At 40.5% G+C, this 22,668-nt stretch overlaps 1 protein-coding gene across 2 annotated transcripts in view; it reads left to right on the forward strand.

Moving 5' to 3' along the window:
* The first annotated feature begins 635 nt into the window (after window positions 1-635).
* The window catches only part of ATP2A2 (ATPase sarcoplasmic/endoplasmic reticulum Ca2+ transporting 2), a 37,005-nt gene continuing 14,972 nt past the window's right edge, over window positions 636-22,668 (forward strand). For both annotated transcript variants that reach the window (XR_012677779.1, XM_075178354.1), the window contains exons 1-12: window positions 636-1,297; window positions 2,717-2,734; window positions 2,826-2,908; window positions 5,349-5,453; window positions 8,737-8,875; window positions 12,934-13,014; window positions 13,497-13,582; window positions 17,120-17,584; window positions 20,182-20,270; window positions 21,364-21,466; window positions 21,898-22,029; window positions 22,537-22,659. Coding sequence is in view for 1 of the 2 variants with exons in the window: in XM_075178354.1 (XP_075034455.1) it covers window positions 1,180-1,297; window positions 2,717-2,734; window positions 2,826-2,908; window positions 5,349-5,453; window positions 8,737-8,875; window positions 12,934-13,014; window positions 13,497-13,582; window positions 17,120-17,584; window positions 20,182-20,270; window positions 21,364-21,466; window positions 21,898-22,029; window positions 22,537-22,659 (1,542 nt within the window). In the remaining variant the exon portion in view is untranslated. The remainder of the gene's footprint in view (window positions 1,298-2,716; window positions 2,735-2,825; window positions 2,909-5,348; window positions 5,454-8,736; window positions 8,876-12,933; window positions 13,015-13,496; window positions 13,583-17,119; window positions 17,585-20,181; window positions 20,271-21,363; window positions 21,467-21,897; window positions 22,030-22,536; window positions 22,660-22,668) is intronic.

The raw sequence follows: 22,668 nt of genomic DNA on the forward strand, positions 1-22,668 counted from the left end.
ATGGAGAAAATTATAATTACAGTAAAGAATATGTGAGGGGTCATAAATAGACCCTTATATTGGGCCAATACAGCATGATCAGAATTACAGGCAAATCCTACAGGAGATGTGAGTGTCTATCCCCTCGGATCATCAGCATAACCCTGGGGCCTGTTAGTGTAATTGGAAGATGACTGCACACACAGACCAATAGTGACTATCTCTAGTGATCTACCTACATTTACCTTGATGCCCAAAAATGATCAATTTCCATTAAATGATTCGACATTGGGGTTGTTTTCAGGCCAAGCATTGCAGCATGTATCCAGCATAAAGATGCATATTGGTCTTCCACACTGCACTCAGACATACAACGCTAGAGAACATAGGCAGAGTATATACATAAACCCATACAGACAAGCAGCCGTGTAACAGATCGGGTGACTCCGTTATGCTATATGAATAAAAGGAGAATCATCAGAGCGTAGAACCAGCCAGTCGAATTTAAAAGCACGTGGCCACGCCCCTGGAACCTCAGCTGAGCCGAAGTCGTGCTCCCCATTTGGACAATTCGCGCTACGTCACCGTAATCCGGGATCCTGCTGGAGAAAAATGGGCGTGGTTTCATGACGCGAACTCTGACCAATGAGAGTCGTCCACATGCAGCGATCGTGATCTCGGGGCAGCCTCGGAATAAAATGCTATAGCGGCTGTGTCCTGCTGCCAGTAGAAGAAGTCACAGCAGCAATAGCTGCGCAGGAACAGGCCGGAGCTCCGGGAGGGATAGACGAAGAGAGGCCGCAGTAACACTAAGGGAAGGTAGTGGGGGATTACTACGAGGCACGTTCCGGGACCTCTCTGCAGAGACCTCCCCCTCATTTACCCCCGTTGTGGTCCGTGGATGCTGAGTTGAACCGACTCCAGCGAGTGCGTTACAGTCGCGGATCGATCTCATCGCAGACAGATCGCTTCAGGCGGCGCCGGCATCACTAGCTTTGGATGAAGGAGCATCGCCCGTCACCTGGTCGCCAGTAGTGATACCAGCCGGAGAAGAGACCTCCACGTATTCCAGAGACAGTACCCGGGGCGGGGGGGCTTGTATGGGAAGAGCGCTGTGAAGACACCGCCGGCCTTTTGTGTGCTGATCGCTAGTGAACACCACGGTGGGGGCAGAGAGGAGCGGGGGACAGACAACCGGCCATGGAGAACGCACACACCAAGACGGTGGAGGAGGTGTTGGCGCATTTCAACGTGAATGAGAGCACGGGGCTGGGCCTGGAGCAGGTCAAGAAGCAGAAGGAAAGATGGGGACCCAATGGTACGTGAGCTCCTAGGAGCAGGTCCTGGCCGCCATCTGTAGTGTAAGCACCGTAGTAGTCAGTGGCTGGGTCACCATGGAGATGCCAGGCGACTGCTAAGTAATGATATGGGAGGAAGATCGTTAAGTGTTGAAGTACCGACTATATTATGTGGAGTGATTGGTCTGGGAGAAGGTGGAGAAACACACGTCTAAATCTTTCATTTGAAACCTTTAGAGGTTAATGTTTGAAGAAAAAAATATGTAACTATAGTATATTCAATGACATAATGTAGGTACTTCCTGTACGGGCCCATCCCTTGTTTAACCGGCATCTGAATGAGAATAGGATCATGCAGAAGATGGCTGCCTGGATGCAACCTCGTGTGTGTTCTTAATGCAAGAACCGGTCTCCCCACTTCCTTGACATCTGCCAATGGTGATCCTGCCTTAAATATGCGTCTCTTTATTCAGGCGTTGTACCATTACGTGCTATTGTATGCAGGATGTATTTCTTTAAAGACTGTTACATTTTGGCCAAAGAGTAACTGTAACTAAACCTATGTTTTGCCAGATGGTTTGTATAAAGTATTTATGGCAATTTGATATTTTCTCAATTAGTATTCCTTTTTAGTCTGTTATGTTATCTGTGTTGAGGCTAGATTTCCAGGTTCTGGGCATCTCAAGGAGGTGTAACCAGTAACAAATATCTTCAGTAATCCTTATTTTGCTCCCCATGTTTGTATGTTTTTATATGCAATAGATACATGCTTTTGCTTTGGTTAAATAATACCATTGGTTTTTGAGGGCTCACTCATCTATTTTTTTATCACTATGCCTTTTGAATTGCTTCCTATGGACTTGTTCCTACCATTGGTCTACAGTGTTCATGCCACTATTAACGTTTTATGATGCGGCACAACCTAGCTCTGGTGCTCTAATGTGTAGTGGTACAATTCATTGCATTTGTAAGAGGGCATGTAAAACCCATCTAATGTACACTTGTTTTCAAATGTTTTACCCATTTTTCCAGCACAAGTGTGTGAGCCCTTAATATCTCCTCATATATGAAAGATTGCTGGTTCAGAAATCATTAAATATATTACTAATGTGATTTGGTGCTTTTTAATAGCTTGTTTGACTTGTATTAATTAATATTGCATCCTTTATAGCCACATTAGTTTGGCTTTATTTGATTTCATTACTATTTATATAAAGGCATACAATTATGTACAATCTGAGGCAATTTAACAACTCCCTTGATTAATTGAAAGTCCATTGTGTCAGGAAAGTATGTGACTGCTTAATAATGGTCCCCTGATAATGAGTGACATTGGTTGGGTTAGCTCTAGAAGTGTAGTATGTTTGAAGTAAATTTTATGGTATTAATAATTTCTTTTCCTTTTACACCCTGTGCTTATTGAACAACCACTTCAACAGAACTACCAGCAGAAGAAGGTAGGCTTACACTTTAGTGTCTAACTATGTATATTTTATTACATTCATTTGTCTAAGTCGATTTGACAAATGCTTGTCTCTCTTTCCACAGGGAAAACATTATGGGAGTTGGTGATTGAACAGTTTGAAGACTTATTAGTTAGAATTTTGCTACTTGCTGCCTGTATATCATTTGTAAGTATATATATTTAGTGGGGAAGGGGATTTGTTTAGTTTTTTTCTTTCTTTAAAAAAAAAAAAAAGAGGAAAAATCACAGAGAATCCTGAAACAAAAACCCATATGTTATGGTTGGTCTTAAATTAAGATTTGGAGAATGAGCAACACATTCTAATGTGTTGTGCTGTTGTCTTTTTGCGGAGTTACTGTTCATTTTAAAGCAAAGACTTTATGCTTTAAATGTAGTACAAACATCAAATGCCCAAGTGCATTCACAGTTGTAGCAAAGCAACCTCTTCCTATTCTTTATTTTTAACATTCTATGTAAAAGTATGCTCTCTCCCAAATCTGTGTTATTACATATTTTAGGAAGGAATTAAAATCTTCTAATCCTTGCCAAACCCTAAAGTAAATCTAATCTCATGTGACAAATTATACTTTCATTATTTATTCAACAAAAAATAAGCCTACATGAAAAACCATGTGTGACACAGCTACACCCCATGATTCAGGAGCTCACAGAACTACCTTTAGCAGCAATAACTTAAGTAGCAATTGTGTTCTTTTAGGTCCTTGATGTTTTGAGCTTACACGAATGCTCTCTGTTAAGCTTCCACCACAGCATCTCAGTGGAGTTGAGGTCTGGATGGAAATTGGCCATTCAGTTGTAGATTCCTCTAGAATTCTCTGGAATAAAAACTAGTTCATATTGAATTCAATTATTGTGAGAGTTGACATCTTGTTAACAGAGACCAAACTGACAAAGGTTCTATAGAGGTGGCAGCACTTCCTGATGGCCAAGCTATGTACTTGATTAAGCAGTACCTGGCAGAAATTCCTATATTCACTTTTATTGGAGTCATACTTACTTTGTCATTTATTCCACACAAATGAAAAACTGTTATTGTCAAATGAGATCGATTTATCAAATATTAGGATTTGGTGATGCTTATGTAGAGAGATGTAAACACAATTTGAAATGGGTGCACTTTTTTTTTTTTTCACATTTCTGTACCTGTTGTACATTGTCAGTGTCTTACAAAGGAATGGCTATGAAGAATTCATTTTCTCATTGGGGGTTCCTAAAATGATAAAAAAATATTAAACCTTTAATCCATATTCTAAAAATGTTAAAATGTCAAAATAATTTTAATTATTTTAAAAAGAACCCCAAATAGGGGGACATATGTAAATTTTTTAATGAATTATTTAATTTATTTTATATTTTCTGTTAATTTGTGAGATCAGTGTATTATTCACTTGTTCCGTCTTGTATCATTGCATACACACTGTTAGGACATGCATCTGGCTTTTGGTACTTCAAACTGTGTTCATCACGTAAATGCAGCTCCTATGGATGTAACAATAGGTATCTTTGATATCTGTGCTGAATGTGTCATCGGGAAACATTGACCATGTCTGATGTTCATGGTCCTTGAAGCTTTTGGGAAAAATGTCAGTGTGAAAGAGACGTTTACCAGAGGGATCAAGGACCCTTTAGTTTCGTTGTCCAATCTGCGGTCACCATGCGGTGAGAGCACATGCGTATTGATGCAGCGGCTAAGGACCTGTTTGCCAGTAACCATAGGGAAATAAACAAGATGTGATCTTTCCAGTTTATTTTAAAATGTGAGCACATGGTATACACAACAATGGAATGTGCTAGCATATGACACAAGTGTAACATTTACATAGACTTATTGTAAATCCAAAGCAGACAGGAAATGGCCTGTAAACTGTAAGTCCTTTCCAGGCTTGTCTGAGTCTCCATCCATTCAGCACCAAAAAGTGACATGGATCAATTTGCTACTGTTCACGCGTCTCCTAACATGACATAGACTTGCCAGTTATATCAATAAAAGTAATGAAGAAAACAATGGTTCGTTCAATCCAAATTTTATATTTTAGTTGTATACTTTAATGCTTCAAAGTTGGCAACTGTTGTGATCAATAAAATTCATTTGTATTGGTAGTTTCCATCCAGTGCGCCCCCTGTCTTGTCTCTTACATCACTTAGTCCATCTCAGACTGTTGTTATAACGTTCATTGTTTTGTTTTTCTGTTGCTTTTAGCATTTGCTGTAGTTGAACATTCTGTTTTATAGCACACATTAGTGTACTTGAACATTGTGTTATGATCATGTTTAAAGATAACACAGATTAGTTACAACTAATCTTATTTGAGAAGAATTGGATATTTGGAACCCTGTCCAGCGCTCTTAAAAGTGGACAGTCTAGTCTGATTAAAATCATAATATTTTTTGGAAAGCTTTGTGTCTCATGTTTAATCTTAGAATATAGTTGTGTGAGATGCAACCCAAAGCAGGCACTACTGGACTGTGGCTATTGTCATTTTGTTAACTTTAAAACCATTAATGCTTAAGAGGATATTCTGCTCTTGGCTTCATCTATGTTTATTTTTATTGTTTTAATTTTTTTTTTTTCCTGTCTCTTTCAGGTATTGGCATGGTTTGAGGAAGGTGAAGAAACAATTACAGCCTTTGTAGAACCTTTTGTAATTTTACTTATATTGGTAGCAAACGCAATTGTGGGTGTGTGGCAGGTAAGCAAATATTTGTGGTATGGCATTGACTTGCATATCTCTTACAGTCAACCATGGTTACATGGGCATAATGTTATGTACATATTTGTTTCAGGATGTAGTTTTCAGTCTCCAATAAGGCAAACTGACAGCAAAAACATTTGCCTTCAGATTATTATCTCTTATTTTGTATTAGTATGTTACAAGTGTATAATGACTATTTTGTTAATGTTCTGTAGTTTTACTTGTTGCATCTGAACTAGGTTCCTAACCATGTAACTTTCAGAATTAATGCAAATAAGCCATAAGATACCATAACTCCCCAAAATGTTATTGGAAAATAGACTGCTGGAAATTTGTTACAGAACAGAGCTCCTCCCTTCCCCTAACCCCATAATCAGGATGTGCATTGGCCTGTGCCAATAAGCATGGAGGCAGACAGAAGGCTTTCAGAGCATGTGACCCGCGTCAGGTGGTCTTTGCTTATTCCTAAGGGGATATCTTAGTTTCAAGGCTGTCTGGAATGGAATAAAACTGGATTAAAGATGTTGAGTTTTAATGTAGTCACCACTTCTCTAGTGGAAATAAAACTGTCAGTAAGTTGTCCTCTATTAAACCATAAGATCTGACTTCACGCAGAAATATTATTGGTCGTACTGTATAAAGTGTGTTCCTTCTCGATAGTGTAATAGACGTGCCTCTTAATGCATCATAGCTTATAATTAATGTGTAGACTTTTGCTGGCTGTTCCACAATGTGTTCCATGTAATTGGTAGGATGGTTTTTATACCACATCATTTCAGTTGATCACATACCCACTAGCAAGTGTTGCAACTTCCTGTTTCATAAGCATGTTGTTTTTTTTTGTTTTTTTTGTGTGTTGCAATCAGGCATGTTACAAAATCCTTTAATGTTCTGCTTGCATCGGCTTTTCTTTCCATGCTGTCTGATTAATAGTTGTTGTAATCTGTAAGTGTAATGAACCTGGAATACAAGGATAATATCATAAGTAGCACCAGTCCCAAAACTTTACTTATGTGTCCTGTGTTTGCGAGGTCTGGTGGGTCCCTCAGTGTCTGTCTCTCATATCCCTGCTGCTACTGCTCGGCTTGCAACAGCTGGCAGTGTTGGTGAACAATATATTTCATTTCTGGGGTGGGGGGAATCTGGTCGGCTGAAGCGGCCCTTCAATGTCTGCTGCCCACTTGCTCCTGCTTACCAGGTCTCTATCAGACAGACAGTGTGGTGTTCACTGACCACATACTATGAGTAGGTGTAAGCTGAGCAGCATAGGGCAATGGTTGATGGATTCCAGGTATGTAATGTTTTGGGACCAGGTTTTTCCTATACTTGGCTTTATGAATTATTTGTTTTGTGTGACAGTATACTTTGGTTGTGTGTTTTTTTTTGGTTTTTTTTCATTGCATAACGTGGATATTTAAATTGTTAGCTTTCCCATGTGATGTAATACATCTTATATAGACCTCCTAAATTGGTGTTAACTTACTAGAACAGTCGGCCAAATCCCCTGTTTCAAAACCTTTTGTATCTTTATGATCAGGACAAGTTAAAACCTATCATCTTACAGACAGAGGAGGGAGGGAAATAATAGCTCTTTGTATTCACATGCCAAACTCTTTTTTTTTTTTTTTTTTTTTCCCTTTTTTTTTTTTTTTTTTTTATGCCACTCGCATTGTGGCAGTTATTTCTTGGTGTGCAATAGAAACTGCTGAATTGCTATGAATGAACACTCAAAATTAATTTGCAATGTTTTTTGTTTGTTTTTTTTTCTGCTGAAGTAATGGCAATAGGTCAGTCTTCCATGTGTATGGTTAATGCACATATTCCAATTCTAGGTGTTGACCTTCATGTCTTTAAATTGAGTATGCAATAAAAGCATTTTATTTTTTGGGTAGCAATTTATTTTATTTACCAATAAACTTACTAACTTGCCTTGTTACGGCACAAAGAATGGACATGTGGAATCCTAACCTTGCAATGTATTTTCGCCAATTGTGCTTTAGGGTCACCCTATGAGTCTTGCTTCATTTTCTGTAATGACTTGAAGTGCAGGCAGTTAGTAAATGTGCTTACAATACACATTGACAAAGTTTAATACTGAAATCAGGGGTTGACTAAATAATATAGCAATCAACACTGTTCTGCTACATTTTTATTCCTGAGATTAGTAGACTACATTGGCTGGTACATATTGATTAGAATTTTAATACATTATTGAGTTTGCCTAATTTGTGCTATTCCCACCTATTTAGTGCTTCAATAATTTTACTCCAAAGCAGACTGACTAATTATTACGGTCTTGTAAGCATGGCTGCTATTTTCTAGTGTAATATGTGTTCTTATTGTATTAAATGTCCTTTGTCGCTGCTAGTCCAAACAGACTTTTTGACAAGTGCGTGCCTTCTGGTCATTTCCACATTACCTGCAGTGCTGCCTGGCGAAATACTCTGTAAAATATATTTGCGTCCTACAGAAATGCACATTAAGTACATAGGTGGCTTGGTAAAAAGCCTAAAATAAGTACACTATTTTTTGTCCGCATTTTTTTTTATAACTAGTGTTGATTTTGAATGGATAATATACTGGTTATAGAACTCTTCTTATTGGTCCCTTTTTTTTATGGAGGTATTTGATTGTTTCAGAGCTCCTTTCAGTAGAAATGCTTTCATCTTTAGTTATTAAATTTTTTTTTTTAGCTCCAGCCAGTAATTCCCTTATCCCCCTACTGTCTCATTATTGTATGATTATCTTATAATAACATGGCTTTGGGATGTAACCTATTGTATAACTTTTCATTGGGTGAGTCTTTAGAGTTGTCCAAGTCCTGGGTCCCCACAATATGATTGGGAGCAGGCAGTGATGGCAGCACAACTTCATGAGTTTACTCTTGGCCTGCCCGGAGGGATAAAGCATATAATTGTGTTTATAGGACCCTTCAGAACACGTTATACAAATAAGTGGCTCCATTTTCCTTTTATCTCCAAATCATTATAGTTTGTTTCTATGGTGGTAATGTGTGCCAGACTGCTGGCAATAATTCAGCTTTGGGTCGAGAGAGAGAGAACACTCTTATTAAATATCTGCAACTTGGCTACCGATGTGCTTTTATGTATCTTCATATTTTGTACCCCCTGAATTCAAAAGTTGACACTTGCTGGCTGTTTAATTTATTTTGTTTGTGTATAAAAGAGAAGTTTAATATTGTATATGTAGACATATGGATTTAAATCTGACTTCTAAGAAGCTAAATGTAGTATTATTTTTTTTTTTTTTTTTAAACCAGGAAAGAAATGCTGAAAATGCCATTGAAGCGCTCAAGGAGTATGAACCTGAAATGGGTAAAGTGTATCGACAGGACAGAAAAAGTGTCCAGAGGATTAAGGCCAGGGATATTATCCCAGGAGACATCGTTGAAGTTGCTGGTGAGGTTTTATATGTAATGTACTGAATGTTTTTGTAGTGTGAAGTTTGTGTGTTAATTTTAAGCAACAAAACTGAGCCAATTCATTGGTAACTGCAAGTTAAATGTCTATACAATTATTGGTTTACTTGACGGTTTGTGTTTTTTATTCTCTAACCATGGTCTTAACATTTTAAAAAAATAAAATAAAAAAAAAAAGGGCAAAAAAACTCAATTATAATTGGATGAATTGTTCCCACCATTGTGTTCTAACAGTTTTAGAACATGGTCCAACCTATTTCTCATGCATTAACGTGCTGTTGATGTATAGATTGTATTGGAAAGAAGTTTGTGGAAAGGGCACTATTGCATCACCCAGCACATATGTGTGAACAAGCCCTGAATATGTACATACAAGAATGACTGCTGACACAGTGCTGTGCTATCCGCGTACATTTTCCGTTAATAAATTTCGTGTGCGGCTTACCATTGTTCCCATTTTAAGCTTTCATGTCTATAAATGTCAGATTGCTTTTAACGCCAGACATCACTGCAATTTATTGAAGGTCTACAGCACTCATGTTAAGTAGGTGATGTATGTGGAACACGTTGCTAATACCTTTTTCTGTTTAGTATTGTATGGACTTTGCCGTAGAATTTGTAGAGAGATGTCCATGTAGGGAATTGGAATACTTCACACAGGGATGCATATCTTGAAATGGAATTCTAGGCCATATGCCAATGACATTTATATGTCGAAATCAGTTTGCCTTCTGTGACAGTAGTGAAAATGGCTGTCTGTCACAGATTTGTTTTATGATGTCCATTACCGAAAGCTCTTCAGTGTCATGTTGCTTTTATAAGGAGGTATTATAAATATTTTGCTTTGCCATCCTTAAAACTGTTAGCAAACGGTAATCACTCGCTTGTACAAATGCTGACTTTCTACCATATTAAGTTGTCGTGTGTTTTGTTTTTTTTGTTTTTTCCCCGCATTTGTTAGCATGTTAAGTCTAACTGTTAACCTCTTGTTACCTGATACAAATGGTAGTGGAAATGTGCTATTTTAATAATTGGTCTGTTATAGTGGGTTAAGTGTTTATGACTTGAAGCAGCACTTTCATGTTTTAAACCTATTAAAAATAATGTTAATTAGATTATTAGAAGTGAGAACAGCAGAGTGGTTTTTCCACGAGCACCAATTCATCACACTTGTGCTAGGAAAGTCTTCTGTCTCAGATCATATTTTTGCTGTAATTCAAGGATGCCTTCATAAAAGGGACAATCGAATCCTGTCCACACTATAATGTTGGTGGTACCGTGACCATATTACATGGTATGACGTTCTCTGTGGTATGCGGAGCTACTTAATGAAAAGTTGGTTTTGAATTTAGAAAACAAAAAACCTTCTGCTTTAAATCTAGGCCAGATCAGTACAGCCAAAGTCATTCATTCTTTGACATCTGGGCCTCACCAACTCAGATCAGAAACTTGGTCAGTCCAACATGGAGAACATGCATGTGTGCTTTTAAACAAGGGCACAACTGCCTTGATTGTAAGGATAGCAGCTGCAGAGGGGGCACAGTATGCACAATGTAGCTGCCACCTGTGCTGCTCCTCTGCCTTCTTCTCTGAGTGCTGTGGGGAAATAGCACTGTCAGCAGGCAGCATGATGACTATCAATGCAGAAAAGCGTTTGATGACCCAGAATGCCGTGCCTGTGAGGCTGCATTCTAGGGCTCCCAAAATTAAATTCTGCTTAGAGGGGAGAAAACAAACTGTGATGTTCCCTTTATATCTTAACAGGATGCAGAGCTCAGGTGGCCGGCAAGGGGGGTGTCTCTAGAAAACTTGCAGGATCTCTTCAAATATTGCCATGGGGCCTCCAAACTTCTGTTTTTAAGATATTGTACTTTTATATCATTGTGCTATGTTTATGGTAATCTCTGTTGGCTTCAAATGAGTTCAAAGGCAGTCCGTGTGTAAGCCATATTCTTGTCATATACTTCTCAGTCTAAAACAGAAGAAGAGACAGAGCTTATTCTACCAGTAGTCCAAGCTTTGGTCGTTCAGGACTTCAAGCGCCAATTATATTTAGTTTTGTATGAAGTTGTACAAAGAAATGGCTTTAGAGTTGGTGGTGATTATGTTGTACAAGGGCTTTTCATATAAAAATCTTCAAATCTTATTGCGTATATCACAGATGTCCAAATGCCAGTTTATCCACTCTGGAATTAGCTTAGATAAAAGTAGATACTCCATTCCATAACCAAAAACGAAGACCTATTTTGAATGCCGCTAATGTCAAACGGCTTCCAATTAGAAAAAACATTAACTGCCACGATTAATAGCATTTTAGCTTATTTTCTTGTGGTGTGCATCACCAACATCTTATACAATGTGATTGGTATGGTTCCCAAAGAACATGGTCTTTTTGATCAGATAATGAGGCTGAACCACTGGTTAATATTATAGAGCCCATTCTTTCTGCAAGCTCAAATAAGCTGTAACTCTTCCCCCCCTACTCCCTCCAGCTTTCTTACACATCACTGATGGGGAGAAGAGCCCTACTTCACTTTCCTCAAGCCTACTATGTAATGTTATTTTGGAAAACTTTCATAACTTTATTATGGTTCAAGTACTGTTCATAACTATTATATAGGCTCTGTGTTTAATGTCTTTAGACTCTGTTAAAGCCTTAATTTTCCTGTATAAGCCCCCCCCCCCCCCCCCAATCAGTACCCCTTCCAACATACCCACTGCTATCCCCTCTCCCACCTTAATGTCTACCTATGTGTACGGGATATAATATTTGATTATATTTTGAGAAACATGGAAACAATTATAGGTTGTTGGGGTTTTGTTTTTTTCCCACACAAAACAAATATTTCACTATATATAATATACATCCTTGGTGTCTACATAAATGTAAACCAAACTGTTTTACATTTGTGCACTATATTTCAGAAATATAATTGTATTTGTGGTTAGGCATTTTCCTGTATAGATTTACTAGTGACTTTGTGTTCACATGTATAACAGAGGGGCATTTGTGAATGTTTAGTATTCTTGGCCTTCATGGTTAAACCACTGCTTATTTGTTGCTAGTAAAACACCTGCTAACATTTATTTTCATTCTGAATATTGATACAAAAGAGCCATGACATTATCGGTGCCTCATAGGTGTTTTATTTAACCTAGGAAGATTTCCTGCAGGTGTTTAAGAACGCAAACCTGAAAACAAGTTATTACTTGTAATTGCATAAGGGTTCTCACTGGGGACTTGTTGGCACATACCGGTCCCTGTAGTATATAGAAGTGAAGTTGTCAGTTGCCTTTCCCTATTTGCCATACAATGACATTTTAAATGTTTGAATATAGTCGGACGTGAATTGTGTTAAAAACTTATTGGACCAAAACATTATTAATACACCGAGACAGTAAGCGAATACTCTTCCTGCGTTTCTGTTATCCATGGGTTTTATTGCCGCAAAATGCTTTTTGAAAAACAACTGACTAGCATTATTTGCTTCTACTATTTCATTAGGAAAATATGGCTCTGCACATGGTGGTCTTCTGTTTGTAATTTAGAATGTTTATCAAAGGACAAAAGCTTTCCTTATCATACCTACATTGTAGTGTTGGCTTCGTTTTTGCAGCCTATCCATTCCCTACAAACCAATGCATTGTTAATATTGGTTATGTCTGAGTTATATTACTGGTTCCTATTAAATTAATAGCGTTCTAATAAATATGGGAAGTAATGACTGCCTCCAATTTGTAAATAGCAGCAGTGTAGCCTTTACGTTCTTGGTATTTTTTTAGATTTTGTAATTTTCCATAAGGATTTTTTGGCTTATTATGGTACAGGACTGTCCAGCTAGCAGCCATCCAATCTTAGACCTTCATTTATTTATTTATTTATTTTAAAGTTAGGATGAGAAGTACACATTTCTGGGGGGTGGGGGTTGTGTTCTTTTTAGTATATGCAGTTGCTATAATGTGTTTTTTACACTATTCTCCTTATTTGAATCCATAAGTCGTGATTACATTCTAACATTTCTTTGTTTTTATTTATAGTTGGCGACAAAGTGCCAGCAGACATAAGGCTAACGTCTATCAAATCTACCACTTTAAGAGTAGACCAATCAATACTCACAGGTATGTTTTTGACAGGAAGAAAGGGGGGGAAAAAAAGGGGGCCCTGCACCTGATTGGATAGTGGCACATTAATGTGTCTATCAGATTGACTCTCCCAGCAGCTTTAGTGGTCAGTGTCCCTGTCAGATCTGTACACAGGAGTGGCTGTCCTAAATTGGACAATTGCCCTTTTAAATGGAACTAAACCAAAAGTTGCTGTGTTTTGTTTTTTAAAATTTGAATTCTCCTTTTCAAATTAATCTCTTGAACAGAAAGTTGCAGATGCTTATTGTAACTGATATCGATGAATTGTGATCTGTTATGCAGTGCAGGCTTCCTGCCAGTACGTGGTAGTGATCTGTTTCAGAAAGATGTACTTTTACCCTGTTCCTTCCAGTGCTTTCTGTCACCAACTGTCAGAGAAAGGGATAAGAACGTAAAAACTTTAAGTTTATTAACTGTGAAACTTGACAAAATCTTAAGTTCTGCCGTTTATTTTATAGGGGAGTCTGTATCTGTCATCAAGCACACTGACCCCGTCCCTGACCCACGAGCCGTAAATCAGGACAAAAAGAACATGCTTTTCTCTGTAAGTACACTTCTCTCTCTTCCTTAGTAGAGGAATGTGAACCACATTGTTATTGCTCTGCCACTGCTCTTCTCCTTTTACATTGTCCACATTGGTTTCATTGGTTTCACTGCTTTTGTCTTCGCTTCTAATTTGACCTGTTCCACTTCGGACTCCCTTCTGCTGCCCTCCTCTTTGTACTTCTCCCCCTCACCTCCCTGCTTCCTCCGGCCGTTCTCTTATTCCCTTGTCTCTCATCATGCCGCCTCGCTCCTTTCCTATACCCATCCTCTCCCCCAGCCCCAGCCAAGGGCCCATATCTCTCTATCCTATCTCTCATCCGCCCCCCCCCCCCCCCTCGCTCCATCAACCCTGACAATCTCATCCATATCTCCTCTTCATCATCCCTCCCTTTTTCGTGTGCCCTCTGGAACTCCAGGTCTGTCCGTAACAAACTGTCCTCCATTCACGACCTCTTCATCTCTAACTCTCTTAATCTTCTTGCCATAACTGAAACCTGGCTTACTACTTCTGATACTGCCTCCCCTGCTGCTCTCTCCTATGGGGGCCTCTCTTTCACCCACTCGACCAGACGAGCGTCCAGGTAGGGGAGTGGGCCTCCTCCTATCCCCTAACTGCACTTTTCGGGTCATACCCACTCTACCTTCCCTCTCCTTCTCCTCCTTTGAAGTCCACTCCATTCGGCTCTTCTCCCCCATCCACCTCCGTGTGTCCGTCATCTACCGCCCCCCTGGCCCTACCTCTCTTTTTCTCGTCAACTTTGCCGCCTGGCTCCCCCACTATCTTTCCTCTGACCTGCCCTCCATTATACTGGGTGACTTTAACATCCCTGTTGACAAATGTTCTGACCCTGCCACCATCCATCAAACTTCTCACTCTTTCCTCCTCCCTTGGCCTCACTCAGTGGACCTCCTCCCCTACCCACTGCCTTGGTCACTCCCTCGACCTTGTCTTCTCTCACCTCCTGTGATCTCTCTGACTTCTCCAACTCTCCCTTCCCACTCTCCGACCACCATCTCCTCTCCTTCTCTCTGTCCTCCTACCCTTCTCCCACCTCGCCTAAAGCCACCCTCACCAGGCGCAACCTTGACGCCATTGACCCCATCTCCTTCTCCACCTCTCTTGAAACTCTCCTATCACCCCTTCCCTCTCTGGCCTGCCCTGATCAGGCATCCACTCTCTACAACCAATCCCTCACTACTGCCCTGGACACCGTCGCCCCGGCCTCTTCTATCCGCCGTCGTCGCCTTACTCCCCAACCCTGGCACTCCAAACTCCTCCCTCCAAAAGTACTCTCGCACAGCTGAACGCCTCTGGAGGAAATCTCGTTCTCTGGCTGACTTCCTTCACTTCAAATTCATCCTCTCCTCTTTGTGCTCTGCCCTGTCCCTCGCTAAACAATCCTTCAAGTCGCTCATCTCTTCAGTCCTCCAACCCCCGCCGTCTCTTTGCCACATTCAACTCCCTCCTCTCCCCCCCCACTGTCCCGCCTTCCCTCTCGGCATCTGACTTCGCCTCCTTTTTCTCCTCCAAAATTGAAGCCATCATACACAACATCTCCTCCTCCCACCCCTCTCCTGCCATCAACCAACTGTGGTCCTCCTTCATCCCTACATCAGGTGTCCTCTTGATCCCATCCCCTCCCACCTCCTTCGCTCTCTCTCTCCTACTGCCTGCTCCTACCTCGCACACCTCTTCAACCTATCACTCTCCTCTGGCGTTGTCCCATCCTCATTCAAACACGCTCTTATCTCCCCTATCCTTAAGAAACCCAATCTCGACCCCACCTCTCTTGCGAACTACCGCCCTATCTCTCTTCTCCCATATGCCTCCAAATTACTTGAGCGGATTGTCTGTAGCCGCCTCACCAGACACCTCTCTGACAACTTCCTCCTTGACCCTCTCCAATCCGGCTACCGCCCCCTCCACTCCACTGAAACAGCCCTGGCTAAACTTACCGATCTTCTATCGGCCAAATCCAAGGGTCACTACTCCATACTCATCCTCCTTGACCTCTCCGCGGCCTTCGACACCGTGGACCACCCCCTCCTACTGCAAACTCTTCTCTCACTCGCCCTCTCTGGCTCTGTCCATGCCTGGTTCACCTCATACCTTGCCAAATGCTCCTTCTCCGTTTCCATGTCTGGTTCTTCCTCCACCCCCTCCCCTCTCCCTGTTGGAGTCCCTCAGGGCTCTGTTCTTGGCCCTTTACTCTTTTCGCTCTATACTTCCTCCCTTGGGGCTCTCATCTCCTCTTTCAGTCTTCAGTATCACCTATATGCTGATGATATTCAACTCTACATCTCTTCTCCTGATCTTTCCCCCTCCCTCATGTAACTGACTGCCTCTCAGCCATCTCATCCTGGATGTCCTCTCGCTTTCTTAAAATTAACATCTCCAAAACCGAACTCATTGTCTTTCCACCACCCAGGCTCCCTTCCCACCATGACCTCTCTATCGTTGTTAACAACTCCGCTATCTCCTCTGTCACCCAACTTCGCTGCCTAGGTGTCACTCTCGACTCCCCTCTCTCTTTTGCCCCCCCTCAATCCCTTGCCCAAGCTTGTCGCTTCCAACTCCGTAACATTGCCCGCATCCGTCCCTTCCTCTCTCAAGATGCCACCAAAACGATCATCCATGCTCTCATCATCTCCCGTGTCGACTACTGCAACCTCCTCCTTACTGGCCTCCCCTGCTCCTGCCTTGCCCCCCTCCGCTCTATACTCAATGCGGCTGCAAGACTCATCTTCCTCTCACGCCGCTCCTTCTCCTCTGCCTCCCCTCTCTCTTTCCTTACACTGGCTCCCCTTTCCCTACAGAATCCTTTTCAAACTCCTCACCACCACTTACTAGGCTCTCTCTGTCTATTGCCCCTTACATCTCTAACCTCCTCTCCATTCACACTCCCGCCCGCTCCCTGCGCTCAGCCAATGATCGCCGCCTCTCCTCCACTCTGATCCTCTTCCCACTCTAGAATCCATGACTTCTCCCGTGCTGCCCCCCTTCACTGGAACGACCTCCCTCGCTCCATTCGTCTCTCACCCAATCTGTGCTCCTTCAAGCGCGCTCTTAAAACTCACCTGTTCCTTAAGGCCTACCAACCATCCACTTAACCTCTCACCTCTTCTGGTTCTCCCCTGCCCCCTTTCTCTCTCCCCGTTGCTTCACTGGCTCCCTTATGTACCCGATTCTGTTTACCCTCCCTTAGGATGTAAGCTCATATGAGCAGGGCCCATCTTCCCTCCTGTCTCCATACCTGTTCTTCTGCTCCGTCTCTACTGTATCTGCCTGCCTGGAGTTTCTGAAGTACTGGTACTTTGTGTTTATTGTTCTGTACTGTCTTACCCTGTATAGTCTACTGTTTGTACCATGTACGGCGCTGCGGAAACCTTGTGGCGCCTTACAAATAAACGATAATAATAATAACCATAACATTGATTTCATGGAAACCTGTTGCTATATGAGGTTCTTCCAGTTTTGACCACGGCTAATTTAGCACTGCCGCCTTTATCCCTTGTATTTTATTTTATTCTTCAGGGTACAAACATAGCGGCTGGTAAAGCAATAGGAGTAGTGGTGGCGACTGGCGTCAACACTGAAATTGGAAAGATTCGGGATGAGATGGTTGCGACTGAACAGGAGAGGACTCCTTTGCAGCAGAAATTGGATGAGTTTGGGGAACAACTTTCCAAAGTTATCTCCTTAATTTGTATTGCTGTTTGGATCATCAATATTGGACACTTTAATGATCCAGTCCATGGAGGCTCTTGGATAAGAGGAGCCATTTACTATTTCAAAATTGCTGTTGCTCTTGCTGTGGCTGCTATTCCAGAGGGTCTACCTGCTGTCATCACCACTTGTTTGGCTCTGGGTACCAGAAGAATGGCTAAGAAAAATGCAATTGTCAGGAGCTTGCCATCAGTGGAAACATTGGGTTGTACATCTGTCATCTGCTCTGACAAGACCGGCACCTTAACCACTAACCAGATGTCTGTCTGTAGGGTAAGAAATCCGCCTTATACATTCTAATAGTCAATATGTCAGCCTACTGTGATTACTCATATAATATATAATAGCCTATGTGATTACCTATAGTACAGCACATCTTTGGAGTTGTTTAACGCCCCACATGTTATTCATAAGGGTGCATATGGAGGTTGCTGCTAACAAACTCTGATTTTTCTTGTATGTTGCACTTGTAAACTATTTAAAAGACGAGTTCAGATCAAATCCAGCTACAGCGTACAAATTGGCACATGGGAAATCCATGTTACAATGCTAATGCATTCTTCTTATTTTTTTGCATGATGGAACAGTACAATATAATGTTTTAAAAAATCTATATCCTAAATTCTCCACCAACTACCTCTGCAGCTCCACATGTTTAACCTAGGTGCAAAACTGCACTAAGGGGGGTATTCAATTGTTGCCGTTAACGCTCTCAAACGAGCGCTCTAAAAATATTAGCGTTAATACGGTAATTACTCGCTAAATTTCATCTCGAAATTCAGCGAGTAAACTACGGTATTTACGCGCATATTACCGTATAAACTGTAATATTTTTCGAGCGCTCGTTTTTTTTTTTGTTTTAGCGCGTTAAAAGCAACAATTGAATACCCCCCCTAGAGGTAATCCAGCTAGAACGCTAACTGAGGCTTTTTCTGTTTCTTGTGACTAGAGCATGGCAGCGTAATGTTGCCTGCATTATCAGTGTCACCTTGAATGTCTGAACTGTCATTTTTACTTGCAGAAAAAACCTGAAATCCAGCCTTTTATTACTGTGCTAGTCAGTCGAGCCTGTGGTGCAATGTCTTCAGTGAGTCATTGATGTATAGCTCATTGATGGTTCCTTCCGTCACTGCATTCTAAATAGAGATTTGATTGAGCTATTGTGGGGAAAACACAATTTTATTTTTCTTCTAGCGGGCAGGCTATTTATGACTGAACCATGTAATAAAATTGTGTTTTTTATGTTGGATTAAAAAACAATCGGTGTAAGGTGTTGCATGTGACCGAGCAGAATTTAAAATCTTACAATCCTTTTAGAATTTTTATATAGTGCCTATTTAAACATGAATAATTTGTTGTGCTGTTTTGGTGACCTAATCCTTTAAGTGAAACGGCAGCGTCTCTGCTCACAGCTGATCAGTATTCAGGAAGAGACTAGTTGCAGTCTCGTTGCATAACTACTGTAGTCAGAGGGGTTGTTCTTTTGTCTGTTTAAAGAATGAAGCGAGTATATCTTATGAAGTCTATTCTGTTTGTCATATTAAAAGGGTAGTATACATAGGAAATATTTTTTGGGGAAATGCAGGATATGTGAAGACATTGGGGCGTATTCAATTGTTAGCGTTAACGCTAAAAAACGAGCGTTCAAAAAATATTACCGTTTATAACGCGAAAAGCTTTAATACGGTAGTTTACTCGCGAAATTTCAGCTCGCAGCGAGCTGAAATTCCGCGAGTAATTACCGTATTAACGCTAAGATTTTTTAAGCGCTCGTTTATCAGCGTTACCGCTAACAATTGAATACGCCCCATTGTGTTTGTGTCATAACCGGACAATTACTAGAAAGAGATGCGTCACTCATACAAGAATCCGGTTACCTTGCGGTATTAGACTGCTGTGAAATAGTGATTTTGAGATTGGTGAATTTGGCCCATTTTAAAAAGATATTTTACAGATTAAAAACAGTGATTGTCTTAGAAATAACCGCCCCTTCATGAAGCAGCAGATACACCTACCTGTGGCACATGCTTGCAGGATAATCCCACATACCTGCATAGTTTCGCTTGTGGAAAGAAAGCATCAGTGATTAACAGGAGGCTTCAATATTGTCTTTTCACCTTCTGATGTAAAACACAGCTCCGTGTACACAGGACTTTAAGAAGGCAATCACTCCTCAGGAAAGTCCTACGTTCATGGTCGTTCTGCTGTTTTCTTAAATGGATTTTCCACTTTAGTTAAACTTAATAAATCTCCTACATTCTATATGCGATTACTTTGGGGGATCTGGTGCTCTCGTATAACGCCGACATCTGTGGGGACCAGGGGTGGTGATAAGTGGTTATATAATTAGAATTGGGGTCACTTCTTCTTGGCATTATTAAACAGATTAAGAGCATAGTTCTAACTCTTATTTGAAACCTCAAAACATTAATTTTTGAGAATCCTTAATGTGTGTTTTTTGGAGGGGGGTTCACTTTAAACATTAAACATACTTTCCTTTCCCAATAATAGTACTTGGGACCCCCTCCATTCTCCATAATAAGCAGAGTCCTGACACTTGCATGTCCTTGCTGATCCATTGGCTTTGCTAGTATCTCTGTGTAGCGGTTGATATGTGAACGATTGTTTCTAATAGAAAGCCTTAGTGCTGTCAGCTGAGCACTGCTATGGAGGGGTCAGAGATGATTGGCAAAGGTACAGGGAACTGTTACATACAATGGATAATTGGACTCCCGTCAGAGCAGCATTATTAATAGGGGAACTTATTTAGTAAGTTATATTTAATGTGGAAACCCCTTTTAAGGAACTTTTTGAATATGTCATAAAAGGGATAGATTAACCATACTCATTGTGTTCTCTTCTTTCTACAGATGTTTATTATTGATAGAGTTGAAGGTGACAATTGCTTTCTGAATGAGTTTTCTATAACTGGCTCCACATACGCTCCCGTCGGAGAAGTGTAAGTTTCTTTAAAAACAAATACATCTCTCTTCTCCTTACTGATTATATGTTTCACCTCCGTACTCGAGCATGTTTAATGCCTTTCTTGCCATCCTTCTCAGAACAGTTGTTCTCACTTAGTAAACGCCTAGTTGTTCTGTCTGTTACTATATTTTAAGTCCCACACTGTTAACATGCATTACTGCCAGGCTGGTGGTGGTTACAGATACATTAATATCCGTTCATCTGCTATCAAGGAAATGTATTTATTTTTATAGATATAGAGTGAGTAGCCCTGAGTATATAAAATGTTTTAGCTCAGGTAGGCACTATAACAATCATCTTGCAGTATGTCACACCCTGCAGTCTGTCTTCAGTAGGTTCTGACCATTCTGGAGCTTGGCACCTTTAAAAACCAAAAAACCCTCAATATTTCCCAGTCTCTGTGTGGGGTTTTAATTTGGCTTTCTGTATTTTGGTGTTGTCTTTTTATTCCCTCACTCTCCACTCTATTAACAAATAACTGAAAGAAGTTTGACAATCATTTTCTCATCCGCTGAACACTTTCAAGTGACCTTCAGATCTGGTGGGGATAATTCAGGTTTGCTCTGCAGACTAGTGCCTGATTTTGCTAGTGATGATTGGAGCCAGAGATTGATGATTTAATGCTGAAATGTGGTGGAGAAAAACCCTATAGTGTGAAAGCATTCATAGGGGCAGCAAACAGTGTGTTCTGAGCTCTTGGTCATGTCACCAGGACCACAGGGGCATTGCTGCGCATGTGAACTCATGGTTCAGTAGTGCAGTAATGACTTCAATTGTGTTGCTGAGGGGGACTTGTGTCTGAGTGTATTTGATTGTGAAATCCACAAGTTGCTATTCCGTGGCATGGTGACATAACAGCCGAGCTCTGCAATCTAAACTTTTAATCTTTCTTCTTTTTATTTATTTAAATGTTTTTTTTTCCTCCGCTTTGGGGGGTGCTGCTATCCTTGGGTATAGAGGGTGTTGGAGTGGGCAGGAGTTTTGTCATCTATTTGTATCTTCCTTTTTATGACCATGTGACTTTAAATAAAGTTTTAGTCTGTTTCCTTTTCTTTATGCACCAATAGGTTGAAAGATGGCAAAGTTGTGAAATGTCACCAATATGATGGACTGGTAGAGCTTGCTTCAATCTGTGCCCTTTGCAATGATTCTTCTTTGGATTTTAATGAGGTTTGTCAGACTGCCATGATCTGCTGATGGATAATATAGTCATATATCACTAATTAAAGCTGGATTAAGTTTAAAAATAAAATTGTGTTGTGCAATTATCATTCTGTACTTTCTATATAGAAAAATGTACTTTCTGGCTGAAGCTGCACATTATATTGAGCCATAATATGAAGAATAAATGAAAAGTTTTTGTTTTATCCAATCAAAATGTAACCTTACCAGAGAACTGTCTTCCTACAAAACTGCACTCTATGGGTAGGGTCAGTTAATATAAACTTAAGTTCAACAGCCAGTGGATACTGTAAATTTAAAACTTATGTGAATTAGTTTAGAATGTACTGGACCCTCTGGGATGAACAATTTCATATGTGCACATCACATGTGAACACGGCTTCCTTTTATTTCATGATTGTCGTTTTCTCTCCTTTCAGGCAAAGGGAGTTTATGAGAAAGTAGGAGAAGCTACAGAGACTGCTCTTACCTGCCTGGTTGAAAAAATAAATGTATTTGACACCGATCTTAAGGGACTGTCCAGAATAGAACGCGCTAACGCCTGCAATTCGGTTAGTTACCTTAACATTAAGCAAAACCTAAACGCTAGCAAATAAGAATTGATGCACTGTTTGTAAGTGAAGATACAGGGAGTCCCATAATGGCAGATGGGTCGTTTTGTGTTTGGGTTCTTAAGTAATGGTGAAAATGCTTTGAACGGGATGAAGACTTATGTGTTTGTTTTATTCCTTTATTTATTCTTTGTCCTCCATTCCCATGGATAAAAGTGCCAAAAACCAACACCAGAGCAGGCAAACTCTTAGGGGCTTTTCATGTAATGTGTTAATCATCATAAGGGACCCAGGGTGGTATAGCGTGAACTTTAGGCACATCTCTTGGCTGCTGAAATAAAATAAGCACTTGAGTTACATTAGCTGTATCCTTGCTGTGTAAGGGAGGACTGTATAAAGGACAGCTTAGGATTCTATCTCTGTTTACATATTAAGCTTTGTCAGGCCTGAAACAGAGCAATTCCTCTCATGCTAGTGACTGTCCTATAATCTGTTTTTATTTTCCAGGTTATAAAACAATTGATGAAGAAGGAATTCACCTTGGAGTTCTCAAGAGATAGAAAATCTATGTCTGTTTACTGTACACCAAATAAACCCAGTCGCACCAACATGAACAAAATGTTTGTAAAGGTAAATAAT

The sequence above is a fragment of the Mixophyes fleayi genome, chromosome 1 (genome assembly GCF_038048845.1).
Source record: "Mixophyes fleayi isolate aMixFle1 chromosome 1, aMixFle1.hap1, whole genome shotgun sequence".
In the NCBI taxonomy this organism is placed as follows: domain Eukaryota; kingdom Metazoa; phylum Chordata; class Amphibia; order Anura; family Limnodynastidae; genus Mixophyes; species Mixophyes fleayi.